This window comes from Orycteropus afer, unplaced genomic scaffold (genome assembly GCF_000298275.1).
Source record: "Orycteropus afer afer isolate SDZICR_OR568_19922 unplaced genomic scaffold, OryAfe1.0 scaffold00239, whole genome shotgun sequence".
Classification (NCBI taxonomy): Eukaryota; Metazoa; Chordata; class Mammalia; order Tubulidentata; family Orycteropodidae; genus Orycteropus; species Orycteropus afer.
In genome coordinates this window covers 4381837-4399007 of record NW_006921826.1, presented here as the reverse complement: position 1 = coordinate 4399007, position 17171 = coordinate 4381837, and the positions used below count along the sequence as shown (strand labels likewise).

The following is a 17171-nucleotide window of genomic DNA, read 5'->3' as shown; positions in this document are numbered from 1 at the left end:
TAGGGCACAGGAGAGTATGGAGGGATGGTCACTGGGAAGAGGTAACTATGGGGAGGAAGTGGGAGGGGAGCTGTTGCATTGTGGTAAACTGTGGTCAGTGACCTGAGACAAAGTATATGTGAACTGCTGTATGGAAAGTGAATTTGCTCTGTAAATCTTCACCCAAATAAAAATAAATAAATTAAAAAAAAGAATAGTATCAAGAGAATGTCCATCAGTCTACTGACATTCAGGGAAAACAACTGGTGTTGATTTATAGTAATTGATAGTTCATAGTTTCAGGTGGAATACATACTGGTCTGGAAATACGCTTAAGTGAGTGGAATGTCTGCAATTTATAGAAGCAATCATTATACTTCATAAAATCCTATGAGTCAAGAACCCATCTCTTCTTGCCCTACCCTTTGCTCTCTTACTCCAAAACCAAAATAAGAGGAATATTAATAACTCTTCTTAGTCATAATGATTGATTTTAAAGTATCCTCTTATCTCACATATAGTTTTTGCTACACATAATTGCTGTTAAAATTATTCATCTCAGTAATAAGATCAGTAATAAATTACTCTTACCTTCTTCAGTCATATACTTGATCAGTTCCTCCTTAGTGAGAAACCCACGTTTAGCTGGATCTAATACCTAGGGGGAAAAAGGTGTAAATATAATAACTTTTTTTGATGAGTAAATTCTACATTATCAACTTTTCATATAAATATACATTAATATAAAAAATCTGGGGATTATATACCTCAAAAGCATGAAGAAGGACATCTTCTGGAATTGGTCTGTATCTGTAATTATGCAGTAAGAGAAATAAGGGCCATAGTATTTATCTTCAGCCTCTACATAATAAAGACTACATAAAACAAAATAAAAGCTGTAAATATATTGGTTTAATTAAACTTCCTTTTCTGAAATCTTTTTGGATTGCTGGATATGAAAGTTGAAGGAACCTCACCCTCACAAGAAATACTTAGCTCAAAATCCCTGGCATATCTGATATTATCTATTAGCTGTATCCATCATTATGGAAATCAGTTTATCTGGGAACACAACCTCTTCTATAAAACAATTATAATAAGCTAAAGCTACACTTTTGCTAGAAAAATAATTAGGATTAATTCTTATTTATCATAGGTTACTCAAAATTTGTTGTTGTTGTTATTTGCCGTAGAGTTGCACTCAACTCATAGCAACCCCTCCTTGGATTTCCGAGGCGTTATCACTATGGAAGTAGATTGCCCAACCTTCCTTCCAAGGAGTGGCTGGTGGGTTTGAACCACCAGCCTTTTGGTTAGCAGTCAAATGCCTTAGGCACTATGCTACCAGAGCTTCTTTTTGCAGCTTAGTTCCCCTTAATTTAGGAGCTCTGGTCCATAGTGCCTAAGGCACTGCTAACCAGAAGGCTGGCAGTCAAACCCACCAGGCACTCTTCAGAAGGAAAACTGGGCAATCTCCTTCCATCAAGATACCGCCTTGGAAATCCAAGGAGGAGTCGCTCTGAGTCAAATCAACTCGATGGCAGCGAGTTTGGTTTTGCTTGTTTGTTTGTTTGTTTAGATTAATTCTAAAGTAGTTGATATTTCTAAGCACATAACAACTGGAAGTTCAGAAGTATGGTGAAAGGAAAGTAAGGTAGAAGGAACTACCTTAATATAAATATTGGTTGAATATACAAAGTGAAAATGCAAAATGTTTTGAAATTAACAATTTAATTCTAATCATTAATTTGTCTTAACAATTGTATTTAATTATTTACCTTCTTTCCAATAGTACTTCAGTCATCACTGGAAGAAATTTTTCTAACCGAATGTATCCAGTGGGTTCTTCTTCTTCTACCTAAATATAACAAAGAAATAGTCATCCATCCATTCAAAAAAGTACTGAGCAACTACGTTTTCATAGCACTGACCCAAATGCTGAGGATTTGATGATGAGCACACTTAGAAATGATCCCTACACACAGAGTTTATATTCTGGTTGTTAGGTGCTGTTAAATCAGTTCTAACTCATAGCAAACCTATAAACAACAAAACAAAACACTGTCCAATCCTGTGCCACACCCACAATCAGTGCTATGCTTGTCACTGTTGCAGCCACTGTGACAATCCTTTTCATTGAGGGTCTTCCTCTTTTTTGTTGACCCTCTACTTTTCCAAGCATGATGCCCTTCTCCAGGAACTGGTACCTTCTGGTAACATGTCCAAAGTCATGAGATGAAGTCTCACCATCCCCACTTCTAAGAAGCATTCTGGCTGTATATCTTCCAAGACAGATTTGTTCATTCTTCTGGCAGTCTGTGGTATAGTAAATATTCTTTGTCAACACCATAATTCAAAGCCAGCAATTCTCCTTCAATTTTTGTTCACTGTCCAGCTTTCACATGCACATGAAGCAACTGAAAAAACCATGACTTTGGTTAGGTTCACCTTACTTTTCAAAGTGACATCATTGTTCTTTAACACTTTCAGGAGGTCTTTGGCAGTAGATTCTCCCAGTGTAATAAGTCATTTGATTTCTTGACTGATGCTTCCATGGGCATTGATTATGGATCCAAGTAAAATGAAATCCTTGACAATTTCAATATTTTCTGCATTTATCATGATGTTGATTTACTGGTCCAACTGTGAGGATTTTGTTTGTTTGTTTGTTTTCTTTATGTTGAGGTGTAAACCACACTGAAGGCTGTAGTCTTTGATCTTCATCCATAAGGGCATCAAGTCCTCTTTGTTTTCAGCAAGCAAGATTGTGTCATCTGCATACTGCAGGTTGTTAATGATTCTTCCTCCAAACCTGATGCCATGTTGTTCATATAGTCCAGCTTTGTGGATTATTCACTCGGCATACAGACTGAATAAGGATACAACCCTCACAGAGACATTTCCTGATTTTAAACCATGCAGTATCCTCTCATTCTGTTTGTACTGACTCTTGGTCTACAAACAGCTTCCACATAAGCACAGTTAAGTGTTCTGGAATTCCCACTCTTCGTAATGGTGTCCATAATTTGTTATGATCCGCACAAGTGAATGCCTTTGCATAGTGAGTAAAACATTGGTAAACATCATTTGGTATACTTTGCTTTAAGCCAAGTTCCATCTGACATCAGCAATGATATCTCTTGTTCCACATCTTCTTCTGAAACCAGCTTGAATTTCTGGCAGTTCCCTGTCGATGTATTGCTACAACCATTTTTAAATTATCTTCAGAAAAAATTCTACCTGTGTGTGATATTAATAATATTGTTCAATAATTTCCACATTCTGTTGTATCATCTTTTAATGGCAGAAATATGGATCTCTTCAAGTCATTTGCTAAGGTAGCTGTCTTCCAAATTTCTTGGCATGGACAAGTGAGCATTTCCTGTGTTACATCCATTTGTTGAAACATTTCAATTGATATTCAACAATTCCTGGAGCCTGGTTTGTTGCCAATGTCTTCAATGCAACCTTGATTTCTTCCTTCACTATGATCATTTCTTGATCATATGCTACCTTCTGAAATGGTTGAACATTGACCAGGTCTTTTTGGTACAGTGAAACTCTGTGTATTCCTTCCATCTTCTTCTAATACTTCCTGCATTACTCCATATTTTGCTCATTGTTGTTAGATACCATCAAGTCAGTTCCATTCATAGTGACCCTATATACAAAAGAATGAAACTCTGCCCAGTCCTCCCCCATCATCACAATCATTGCTATACTTGAGCCCATATTTTTCACATGTTGTTGTTGTTTGGTGCCATTGAGTAGGTTTCAACACATCATGACCCTACGCACAACAGAATGAAACACTGCCTGGTCCTGTGAAATCCTCACAATTCTTGTTATGCTTGAGCCCACTGTTGTAGCTTGCCCAACCTTCCTTCTGAGGTGTGGCTGGTGGGTTTGAACCACCAGCCTTCTGGTTAGCAGTCAAATGCCTTAGGCACTATGTGATACAAGGTTATTGAAAATACCTGGCTTGAGTCAGATGCTTCTGTCTTCAAAGTGACATCTTTGCTCTTTAACATTTTAAAGAGGTCTTTTGCAACAGATTTGCCGAATGCACTATGTCATTTGATTTCTTGGCTGTTGCTTCCATAGGCATTGATTGTGGATCTAAGTAAAATGAAATCCTTGGCAACTTCAATCTTTTCTCCATTTACAATGATGTTGCTTATTGGTTTTGTTGTGAGGATTTTTGTTTTCTTTATATTGAGGTATAATCCACATGATGTCAATGGAAGCAGTAGTCAGGACATTAGACGACGTGTAGCATTGGGAAAGTCAATTGCGAAGGAGCTGTATCAAGTGCTGAGGAGCAAGGATATCTCCTTGAGGACTAAGGTGTGCCTGACACAAGCCATGATATTTCTAATCGCCTCGTATGCATGTGAGAGCTGGACAATGAATAAGGAAGACCGAAGAAGAGTTGATGCTTTTGAGTTGTGGTGCTGGCGAAGAATGCTGAAAGTACCATGGACTGCTAAAAGAACTAACAGATCTGTCCTGGAGGAAGTGCAGCCAGAATGCTCCTTGGAAGTGAGAATGGCCAGACTTCGTCTCACCTATTTTGGTCATGTTGTAAGAAGGGACCATTCCCTGGAGAAGGATGTCATGCTTAGTAGGGTTGAGGGTCAATGAAAGAGGGGGAGGCCTTCAATGAGATGGATTGACACGGTGGCTGCGATGATGGGCTCAAGTATAGCAGGGATTGTGGGGCTGGTGCGGGATTGGGCAGTGTTTCGTTCTGCTGTGCATGGGGTCGCTATGAGTCAGAAGCAACTCCACGGCACTTAACAACAACAACAACAATCCACACTGAAGGCTGTAGTCTTTGTGCTTCAAATCTTCACTTTTAGCAAGCAAGGTTGTGTCATCTGCATATTGCAGATTCTTAATGAATCTTCCTCCAATCATGATGCCACATTCTTCTTCATATAGTCCAATTTCTCTGATGATATGTTCAGCATATTGATTGAATAAGTACGGGGAAAATGTAGACTCTGATGTACACCTTTCCTGATTTTAAACCATGCAGTATCCCCTTGTTCTGTTCAAATGACTGCCTCTTGGTCTACGTACATATTCTCATGAGCCCAATTCAGTGTTTGGGAATTCCCATTCTTTCCAAAGTCATCCATAATTGGTTATGATCCACACAATCAAATGACTTTGTATAGTCAATAAAACACAGGTAAACATCTTTCTGGTATTCTCTGCTTACAACCAAGACCCATCTGACATCAGCAATGATAGCCCTCATTCCACATCCTCTTCTGAATCTAGGCAGTTCCCTGTCTATGTACTGATGCAACCATTTTTGAATTATTTTCAGCAAAATTTTACTTGCATGTGATATTAATGATATTCTTCAATAATTTCTGCATCTGTTTGATCACTTTTATTTGGAATGAGCACAAACATGGATCTCTTTGAATCAGTTGGCTAGGTACCTCTCTTCCAAATGTCTTGTTATAAATGAGTATAAGTGCTTCCAGGACTGCATCTGTTTGTTGAAACATCTCAGTGGGTATTCCATCTATTCCTGGAGGCTTGTTTTTCACCAATTCCTTCAGTGCAGCTTGGACATCTTTCTTCAATAGTATCAGTTCTTGATCTCATGCTACCTCCTGAAATTGTTGAATGTCAACCAATTCTTCTTGGTACAGTGACCTTTGTAGTCCTTCCATCTTCTTTTGATGCTTCCTGCATTGTTCAATATTTTGTCCATAGGATCCTTCAATATTGCAACTTGAAGCTTGCAATTTTTCACCAGTTCTTTCAGCTTGAGAAATGCCAAGCAAGTTCTTCTGTTTTGGTTATCTAACTCCAGGTCTTTTCACATTTCATTATAATACTTTACTTTGTCTTCTCGAGTCACCCTTTGGTATCTTCTGCTCAGTTCTTTTATTTCATAATTTCTTCTATTCACTTTAGCTACTCTATGTTCAACAGAAAGTTTCACAGTCTCCTTTGACATTTATTTTTGTCTTTTCTTTCTCTCCTATCTTTTTAATGACCTTTTACTTTCTTCATGTATGATGTCCTTGATATCATTCCACAGCTCATCTGGTGTTTGGTCATTAGTGTCAAATCTACTCTTGAGATGACTTCTATATTCAGATGGGATATAGTCAAGGTGTTACTTTGGCTCTCAAGGACTTGTTTTCATTTTCTTCAGCTTCAATTTAAACTTCCAAATGATCAATTGGTGGTCTGTTGCACAGTCATCCCCTGGCTTTGTTCTGATGATATTGAGCCTCTCCATCATCTCTTTCCATTGATATAGTCTATTTAATTCCTGTTTATTCCATCCAGCAAGCTCCATGTGTATAGTCACCATTTATTTTGTTGAAAAAGAAGGTATTTGCAATGAATAAGTAGTTAGTCTTGCAGAATTCTATCATACATCATTTCTATTACCAAGGCCTTATTTTCCAACTGGTGTTCCATCTTGTTTCCAACTTTCACATTCCAAACACCAGTCATTATCATTGCATCTTGACTGCATGTTTGATCAAGTCCAGACTGCCCAAGTTGATAAAAATCTTCAATTTTTTCATATTTGGCTTTAGTGGTTGGTGTATAAATTTGAATAACACTCATATTAACTGGTCTTCCTTGTAGATGTATGAATATTATCCTATCACTGACAGCATTGTGATCTTTAAAGGAAAGATCTTGAAATGTTGTTTTTGGCAATGAAATGTGATGCTGTTCCTCCTGAATTTGTCATCCAGGCATAGTAGACCATATAATTGTCTGATTCAAAATGGCCAATACCACGCCATTTCAGCTCACTAATGCCTAGGATATTGATCTTTATGCATTCATCCCATTTCTTTTTTGACAATTGCCAATTTTTCTAGATCCATACTTCATACACTTCATATTCCAATTATCTATGGATGTTTGAAACTGTATCTTCTCATTTTGAGTCATTCTATATCTACAAATGAAGACCCCAAAAGCTTTACTCTATCCACATCACTTTCTCAGTCTTATTTTGAGTGCCTTCCAACCTGCAAGATTAATCTTCCTAGACTATTCATAAGTGTTTCAGTGGCCAGTTTTTTGGGAAAGAGATCTCCAATCTCTCCTTCCTAGTCTGTCTTAGTCTGGAAGTTCCACTGAAACTCATCCACCATGGATGATCCTGTTGGTATTTGAAATAACAGTGTCATAGCTTCCAGCATCACAACACACAATTCCCCACAGTATCACAATCTGACAGATGAGTGGTAGATATTCTGGTAGGGGAGACATATATTAATAATAATAATAAGAAGAAGAATATAAAGATAACCAACATTGAGTGTCTCATTATAAATTTACAGAAGCCAATAGAGTGAAGGAGCATGGGTCAATAAGAACATATAACAAAGGAAACTTATCTAGATCAGAAGATCAGGGAACCTATTCCTGGAGAAATAACACTTGAGCTGATATATAAAGGATGAGTACAAAGTAACTAGATGAGGCAGTATAAAGGAGACTCCAAAGTAGAGGGAATTACATGTGTGGTAGGAGGGAAGCAGGTACTTTAGAGGTCATCAAGCTGGAGTACAGAAAGCAGGGAATGTAAGTTGCAATATGAGGCTAGAGAGAGAGACAGGGCCTTTTGCAGAGCTTCATTGTCCATAAAAATAATTTTGGTTATTATCCTTAAAAACAATGAGAAACCTGAGGTCTCCCTAGATGTATGTTCTGAAAGATCATATTGGTTGTGAGTGAGTAGGCAGTAGTCAGGGCAGATATAATTGATAGTTAGCATTGAAATGGTGCCCATGGAGAGAGAAGTGGATGGCCTCAAGAAATATTTAAGAAGTAAAAAACCAACAAGACTGAGTGCTGCATCCATTGTGGATAAGGATAAGAAGACAAAAGTCAAGGACAAGTTATGTAACAGGATGAAGTGATACCTTTTTCTTAATTAAGTAAGGAACACTGGAGAAGGGGCCAGGATAGGGGAACAATTATTATCTTGAGAAGCAAAGTACAACTCAAATCACTTTAATACTTATTAAATACCTAGATGGCATATGTAACTCTGGTATACCACAATTAAATTAAGAGAACACTATGGGTGACAAAGAAAATTTTTGGTACATGTAATAGAGATAGATCTTTGTGCGTTGGTTCAATTTTGGAGCAATGGCTGAACAAAGCACTATTGATTTTAACTTTCATGTCAGGCTATTTATGAAGAGGTATAAATTTTCCACTTCCTTCCAAAAATCCTATTAAAAGGCTCATAGGTCTCAATTCAACAGATGAGATTTTTGAGATTTATTTTTTGAGCAAAAAGTAAGAGACATATAGGTTGCTGCTAAATGGAACACAGTGTCATCCAGATGGCAACTATTTTTAAATATGTTTATACTACATTCATATCATTAAAATCCTGGAGCCCTTAGACTCCAGGATAATAGAATGATGTTTTAGAATCTAAGCCCATCAATACATGAAAAGTTGCCTCTTGATCCACATTGAGCATTTTGCAAATTAATGTTTATATGGCTGTTATGTGCTTGAGTAGCACTCTGTAACTCCCAAACCCCAAGAGCCTCTGAAAAATAAAATGTCAGTCTCATGAGATGACTTAAGGAGTAATAATTTTAAAATTAAAATGCTGAGTTTCTATTCTGATTGCCCAAGAAATTTGCTCAAAAGCTGAGCAATGGTTTTCTTGTCTATCTTCCCACCTCCAACAAATAGTCTCAAACTTTAAAAGATCAAAATCCCTCTTTGTTTTATGAAAATTCTCATCAATCTACAAGCTGTTTTTAGTTTTCCAGATGAAGTTCAACTCTATGAATTCTCTCGCCATCACGTCAGAATCACAAATGACATATCGTGTAGTGCTTCCTAGTGCTCCCCTGGGCTCCCTCACAGCTTTCAAAAACCATGAACAGGATGGTGAAAAGTCTAAAGCACCATTATTGCCCAGGAGATATCTGTAGAGCCAAAATAACACAAAAATAAAAAGGTAAAACAGACTACCTCCAATTCATCAGGATAGCAGAAGAAGCATACATTTTCTTTGACTTATTATTATGTTATAAAAGGCTTATGAATAAACAGAGGCCTTATGGTTACAAAGTAAAAAGAAAAATGCTAAGCCTATCTCCAATTTGTGTGAAATGACAGACTCTTTCTGCAACCCCATACTGTCCTCTAGAGGCCACATCTAATCCATTCTTTCACACAAGATTTTTAAGTAATATAATTATGTGACAATTCTAAATACAGCATTTATGGGAGGTTTAATATGGATAGACATTATTTTATATTATAAAAAGATTTTTGAATATCTAAATGAATTTTTTACTTTGGAATAATTTCAGGTGCAAAGATGGTACAGAGGATTGCTGAATAACTGCCCCCACATTTCCCTATTGTTAACTCTTACATTCAATAGTACAGTTGTTTCAACTAATGAACAGATATTGATTTATGAACTAAACTCTACACTTTATTCAGATTTCAATTTTTTTTTTCTAACAGAGATTTTTAAAATATAGTTTATGCCTCCATCATAGAAGAGAAACAAGAAGAGTAGATGCTTGCAAGTGGCTACCTAGGTGCAATTATCGGTCTCTCTTCATCTGGAGCAAAGAAGAGTAAAGAAAATCAATGACACATGGAAAAAATTAGTCCAAAGGACGAATGGATCATGTAAATCTCAGCCTCCACAAGAACTAGATGGTGCCCACCTTCCACTACCAACTTCTCTGAAAGGGATCACTTTAAAAGGTCCTGAATAGACTGGGAGAAAAATGTGGTACAGAACCCAAAATAATATAAAAGACCAGGCTTACTGGTCATATGGAGACTGGTAGAACCCCTGAGACTATGGTTCTTGGTTACTTTTTGGACCTGGAACTGAACTCACTCTAGTAACTCGATTTTTAGTAAAATAATAGACAGGTCTACAAGATGCACAATAGAACAATCAACCATTCAAGATCAAAAGGGCAGCATTTACCCAAGGACAAAGTTCAGAAAGCAGAAAAGGTTAAAAGAGAAGGAGGAATGGAAACGAGAAACACAGGGAGGAGATAGGAGGAGTGATACTACATTAAGGGGACTGCAATCAATGGCATGAAACAACATATGTGTGAACTATTGATTGGAAAACTGATTTGCTCTGTATACTTTCACACAAATCACAGTAAGGTTTTTTTTTTTTTTTTTTTTTAAAGAGTAGAGTAAAAAACATTATGGGAATCCAAAAATAATAGAAAGGGTAGTTCTATTATTTCTGATACAGGACAACTTTATGAAGACATTAGTAAGATAGAATAAGAACAATACTTTCTAGCAATGTTATGAAATAATGACTCAGTGATTATTTAAATCTACAGATAAAAAAATATACAAATATTGGACCATATTCTATGTGGTAGTTAAGTTTGTGTGTCACCTTGGTTGGGCTGGTTGAGTGGCTGGGGGGATGTAGTATTCCCCATCATAGGACTGGTAATCAACTCCATGGTGGAATCTACTGTGAGCAGCTGAGTAGCTGCCTTAGGGATGTGGCCTGCTTTCTGTATATAAGGAGAAGCCTTGGGAACAGTCTCTAGCCTGTTGGCACACTTGAACCTTGCATGGAGCCAAGTAATTGTTCAACAGCCTGCCACACCCTGCTGGGACTTCATCTGACTTGAATTAGTGGCTTGCCATATTTGGTAACATTGGGACTGTTCCTTTTTACTTGTCAACCTTGGGCTTGTCAGCCTCAGCACCCAGCAGCTGTCTGAGTGAAGAAAAGCCTCCAGATTCAGTGGGCTGGGAACAGAAGGCAAAGCTGAACTCCAAGGTTGAGGGGCTTTCACCCAGCCCCTAGTGCCTGGCACTTTGAACTTGGACTTAAACCCTCCAAACTATAAGAGAATAAACTCCTATTTGTTAAAGCCATCCCATTTCTGGTATATTTCTGTTAGAGCAACACTAGGTATCCAAAACATTCTACAGTACATATTGCATACATGTGTAGTATATATGTGTTTATAAGTATCAAACCCACTACCACTGAGTCGATTCCAACTCATAGTGACCCCTATTGGGTTTCCAAGGCTGTAAATCTTTATGGAAGTAGATTGCCTCATCTTCCTCCCATGGAACAGCTGGTGGGTTTCAACCACTAATCTTCTGGTTAACAGCCAAATGGCTTACCCACTATGCCACCAGAACTCCTTACATATAAGTATATACACACATAAAACATATTAATATTCTAAATATTTATGGTATATTTTTATCTAAAGACTGAATCATTATCATCAAGCAGAAGTATGTACAACTTATTGAAGATTGTTGTTTTTGTTAGGTGCCGTTGTGTCATCTCCAACTCATAGTGACCCTATCTACAGCAGAACGAAACACTGTCCAGTCCTGTGCCAGTTCCATGATCCTTGTTATACCTGACCCCATCGTGGTAGCCACTGTGTCAATCCATCTTGTTGAGGCCTTTCCCCTTTTTTGCTGACCCTCAATTTTATAAGCATGATATCCTTCTCCAAGGAACAGTCCCTTCTGACAACAGGTGAGATGAAGTCTGGACATTATCACTTCCAAGGAGCATTCTGGCTGCACTTCTTCCAGGACAGATTTATTAGCTCTTTTAGCAGTCCATGGTCATTTCAGTGCTCTTTTCCAACATCACAACTCAAAAGCATTGACACTCTTCTTTGGTCTTCCTTATTCATTGTCCAGCTCTCACATGCATATGAGGCGACTGAAAATACCATGGCTTGTGTCAGGCACTCTTTAGTCTTCAAGGAGATGTCTTTGCTTTTCAGCATTTGAAAGAAGTCTTTTGCAGCAGATTTGTCCAATACTGTACGTTGTCTGATGCCTTGACTGCTGCTTCCATTGATGTTGTAGAACCAAGTAATAAGAAGTCTTTGACAACTTCAATCTTTTCTCCATTTATCATGATGCTGTTTATCGGTCCAGTTGTGAGGATTTTTGTTTTCTTTATATTGAGGTGTAATCCATACTGCAGACTATAGCCTTCAATCTATGTCAGTAGGTGTTTCAAGTCATCTTCACTTTCAGCAACAGCAGTTGTATCATCAGTATCACAGCTGGTGTCACAAGTTATTAATGAGCCTTCCTCCAATCCTGACGCCACATTCCTCTTCATATAGTCCAGGTTCTCAGATTATTCACTCAGTGTACACATTGAATAAGTACAGTGAAAGGATACCACCCTGATGCACTCCCTTCCTGATTTTAAACCATGCAGCATCTCCTTGTTCTGTTTGAACGACAGCTTCCTAATCTATGTACAGGTTCCTCGTGAGTACAATTAAGTGTTCTGGAATTCCCATTCTCAATGTTATCCATAATTTGTTATGATCTACACAAATAAAAATAGTCAATAAAACACAAGTAAAGATGTTTCTTATATTCTTTGCTTTCAGCCAAGGATCCATCTGACATCAGCAATGATATATCTCATTCCACATTCTCTTCTGAATCCAGCTTGCACTTCTGGAAGTTCTCTGTCAATATACTGCTGCAACTATTTTTAAATTATCTTCAGTAAGATTTTATTTACAAGCAATATCAATGATATTATTAGATAATTTCCACATTCTGTGGGATCACCCTTCTTTGGAATAGGTACAAATATGGATCTCTTCCAGTCAGTTGGCCAGATAGCTCTCTTCCAAATCTTTTGGCATAGGTGAATGAGTGCCTCCAGCATGGCATCCATTTGTTGAAACATCTCAATGGGTATTCCGTCAATCCTGGAGTTGTTTTTCACCACTTCCTTAAGTGCAGCCTCCACTTATTCCTTCAATACCATTACTATTGAAGATTAGCAAAGCAGATATTCAAAACTCAAAACTGTATTCTACAGAACTGATACAGAGATAATGGTGCAGTCCAGACCAATTTTCTCCAAGGGAAAAATCAACTAACCAACTTATAATAAAATCAGTTCAAGAAAGATTCCCTAAATTATAGTAGATATTTCTGAAAAGACTAGGAATCCATTGTCATTTCTTCACTAAGGCAAAGTCATAATGGGAAAATTCTCTCGACTTCTGTATTGATTAGTGTCCTTTAGGGTCTTTAAAAAAATGGAAATTGTCTTCCTCGTAGAAAAATATCACAGTATATTGACCATATTAGGCCAAGAATAGTTAAAAATATCCTTATTAAAACTGATCCTCTAAACTCAGTGCCCTCATTTGTAATACAGGGAGAACAGTAACAACTTTCTTACAGGGTTGTTGTGAAGATTACATGAAATATGTGAAGGAGCTCAAAAGAACTAGGTGTTTGGCATTAGGAAAGGCTTCTGCCAAAGATACAGGCCACACTCTTTGTGTGTGTGTGTGTGTGTGTGTGTGTGTGTATGAGAGAGAGAGAGAGAGATTTTGGTGAAAGTTTACAGAGCTAATTCTTTTACCACACAGCAGTTCACACGTATTTTGTTTCATGACATTGATGTAATCCCCACCAGACTCCATTTTTGCTGTTTACTGCTTACTCTAAACTGACTTTCAAAAGTCAGCTAGCCAGCATAGCTCAGGAAGAGTACAGGCTCCCCTCCTCCACCTTCTCACAGCAAGCTCCCTGAAAGAATATTCATTCAAGCTGGTCCGCAAAATATCCATAGATTAAGCTGTTAAATGACTCAAACTTTACTATAAGCAAAATAATATTTAAGGGATCTTGCCATTGTCTAATATCTGTTAAAGCATGATTTTGTAAATGTCAACCAATCAGGATTTTTTTCTTGTAAATTCCCGGATTTTCTGTACTGAAACTTCATAAAAAAATTTTTTCACTGGTACACTTTAAAGGAGCTCTGGTGGTGTAGTGGTTAAGGCATTTGGCTGCTAACCAAAAGGTCAGTGGTTCAAACCCACCAGCCATTCCACAGAGGAAAGATGAAGTAATCTGCTTCTGTAAAGATTTGTAGCCTTAGAAACCTAACAGGGGTTGCTATGAGTAGGAAATGACTTGACTGCAGTAAGTTTGGTTTTTAGTTTGGAGTACTTTTGTGAATCTTCATGAAGTGGTACTCAATCTATATGGTAGTATTCCTTCAATAAAATGTTTTAATTTTAACAAAAACTCCAGTTTGCTCTTTAACAGATACAACATAAAGGTGCTTTGTGAACTACAAGAGTCTATTATGGGTCAATGTCATGAGACAAAGTATATGTGAGCTGCTGTATGCAAAGTGAATTTGCTCTGTAAACTTTCACCCAAATCATAATTTAAAAAAAAGAAAAAAAGAGTCTATTGTGGTTAATATTATTACCTTTATCAGCAGTGTATACACTTCTGGTTCTATGACATGGAATTACAGCTCCTTCTAAAAGAATCAATACCTACTACTGAAATTACAGGCATGTCCTCATTGACCCATTTCACCCCACTACATGGATCAAATTGTTTATAGAGAAGTTTAGTCCTGTCTCCTCATCTGTAAAATGCCATGTGGAATGTGTGATTGAATAAGATAATGTATTAAATTGCCTAGCATATGTAACACCTTGTTCCTCTCCCCAGATTCCTGCCTAGAGGAGAGGGTAAGTGATTAGCAGTGATGTCTCTTCTGCTGTTCCCAACTAGCCTCTCTGGGTAGAAAGGAGAGAGTGACAGACATTCCTCCTCTTTAAAAGACAAAAAAAAAAAAAAAAAAATAGATCCTGTTACAGCAGACAAAAACAAAGCAAATAAAGTTGTGATCTAGTTTGTTTCCACTACGAGGAGGGCTAATGTGCTGGAAAGGAGATAATAATTCAAAGTAACCCAGGCAGCCTTTATGAATGTAAAGGTAATAAAATCTTTTGGGGGAGAGATTTTCTCCAGCTCAGCCTTCAAGTACCATTTATACTGAATTCATCTTAATTGTGTGCTAGCAGATGTTCACCTTGATATGCCTTGCTTTTCTCCTCTGAAGAATTATGGCCGTTTATGTAACTTAGTGGTACAGTGGTTAAGCATTTGGCTGCTAAATGAAAGGTCAGCGGTTTGAACCCACCAGCCACTTGCAGGAGAAAAATGTGGCAATCTGTTTCTGTAAAGATTGAGCCTCGGAAACTCTATGGGACAGTTCTACTCTGTCCTACAGGGTCACTATGAGTCAAAATCAACTCCATGGCAATAGGTTTTTTTTTTTTTTTTTTAATGTTATCTAAAGAAAATATACTGCTTTCATTGCCATACAAAGGGGCCCGGACTCTGCTAGCTATCACAGTGCCTTCAAGCATTCCAGAGATTCTTTGCTTCATCTTGCCCAATATAGAGAAATCTCAATATATATATGTAAATACTGTGGGATTTTTTTTTTTCCTTTTCAATATTAACATTTAATTAAGGCTCAAAGTATGAGGCAAATACTGTTTCTCATTCCACCTTGGTATAAATCAATTCTCTTAGCCTATTTTACATTTGAGGAAACACAAGTACAGAGAGGTTAAGTGCCTATTTTAGCTTTCACAGTAGTAGGTCAGGTGTTTTGATAAGATCACAGACCCGAGTTCTTTATTGTAATTCTCATACTGAAATCATTAGGCCATTTCATTTCTCATTACAGCACATTTATTTTAATGCTGAACCCACTGAATAGGCAGAAAACACAAAGTGAAAATTCATTTTTTCCCAGGACATAATAATCGGTCAATAAATTCAACTATTTCATGCTTCACAAAAAACACTATCATATTAAAGGAGTTCTGGTAGCATAGTGCCTAAGGCACCTGACTGCTAACCAGAAGACTGGCGGTTCAAACCCACCAGCCACTCCTTGATAGGAAGGTTGGACAATCTACTTCCATGGTAATACTGCCTCGGAAACCCAAGGAGGGGTCTCTATGAGTCAGGTTTGACTCGATGGCACATAACAACAGCAACATCAGAAGTTAAGATGGTTTATAAAAGACCTACATTTCAACTAAATCCAGGTCACCAAATAAGATATACATAAGAAGATTTTTTAAATTATCTGTAGTAAAAGTTATGAAAACCATAAGTTACTTCAAATTAGGCTCAAATACCACATATATAGATTTTGACATAAATCATGTTTCAAAATCAAAATATAAATATACAATTTAGAAAACAATTCTCTATTGTGGATAAAATAAAATAACAAAAATTCACCATTGCTGTTAGGTTCTGACTCATAGTGATCACATGTACAATAGAAAAAAAACACTGTCTGGTCTTGTGTTATCCTCACAATCACTGCAGCCACTGTGTCAATTCATCTTTTAGAGGGTCTTCCCCATTTTTGCTGACTCTCTAAGCATGATATTCTTCTCCAAGGACTGCTCCCTTCTGATAACATGACCAAAGCATAAGAGACAACCTGGCCAATCTCACTTTTAAGTAGCATTTGGCTGCACTTCTTCCAAGACAGATTTTTTTGATCTTCTGGCAGTCTGTGGTATTTTCAATACTCTTCACCAACACCACAATTCAAAGGTACCAATTCTTCTTCTGTCTTCCTTATTCATTTTCCAGCTTTCACATGCATATGAGGCTATTGAAAATACCATGGCTTAGTTCAGACCCACCTTACTCTTCAAAGTGACATCTTTGCTCTTTAACACTTTCAAGAAGTCTTTTGAAGAAGATTTACCCAATGCAATAAGTTGTTTGATTTCTTGACTGCTGCTTCCATGGGTGTTGATTGTGTATCCAAGTAAAATGAAATCCTTGATATGTCAACCTTTTCTCCATTTATTGTGATATTGTTCATTGGTTCAGTTGTGAAGATTTTTGGTTATGTTGAAGTGTAATTCATACTGAAGGCTATAGTCTTTGATCTTCATTAACATTCATTAGTATTTACCAAATATATTATCTTTACAAATAAAATGTTTTAAAGCCACCTACTTTTCAAGACCTCCATTTGCTAATGTGGCACCACTCAAATTGAAGAGAAACAGCTGTAGACATCCATTAATCATCAGAACATGGAATATACAAAGTATGAATCTAGGAAAACTGGAAGTTGTTAAAAATGAAATGGAACGCATAAAGATTGATATCCTCAGCATTAGTGAGCTGAAATGGACTGTTTTCGGCCACTCTGAATCAGACAACCATGTGATCTATTATGCCGGGAATGGCAGTTTGAAGAGGAATGGCGTGGCATTCATCATCACAAAGGATGTTTCAAAATCTGTCCTGAAGTACAATGCTGTCAG

The 17171-nt window shown here is 37.3% G+C and overlaps 1 protein-coding gene across 1 annotated transcript in view; it reads right to left on the bottom strand.

Moving 5' to 3' along the window:
• The window catches only part of EFCAB2 (EF-hand calcium binding domain 2), a 312984-nt gene that overhangs the window by 20156 nt on the left and 275657 nt on the right, over positions 1 to 17171 (bottom strand). The window contains exons 6-8 of the mRNA XM_007949158.2: positions 1758 to 1837; positions 747 to 789; positions 571 to 637 (exon numbers count right to left, since the gene is read on the bottom strand). Of these exons, the coding sequence (XP_007947349.2) occupies positions 571 to 637; positions 747 to 789; positions 1758 to 1837 (190 nt within the window). The remainder of the gene's footprint in view (positions 1 to 570; positions 638 to 746; positions 790 to 1757; positions 1838 to 17171) is intronic.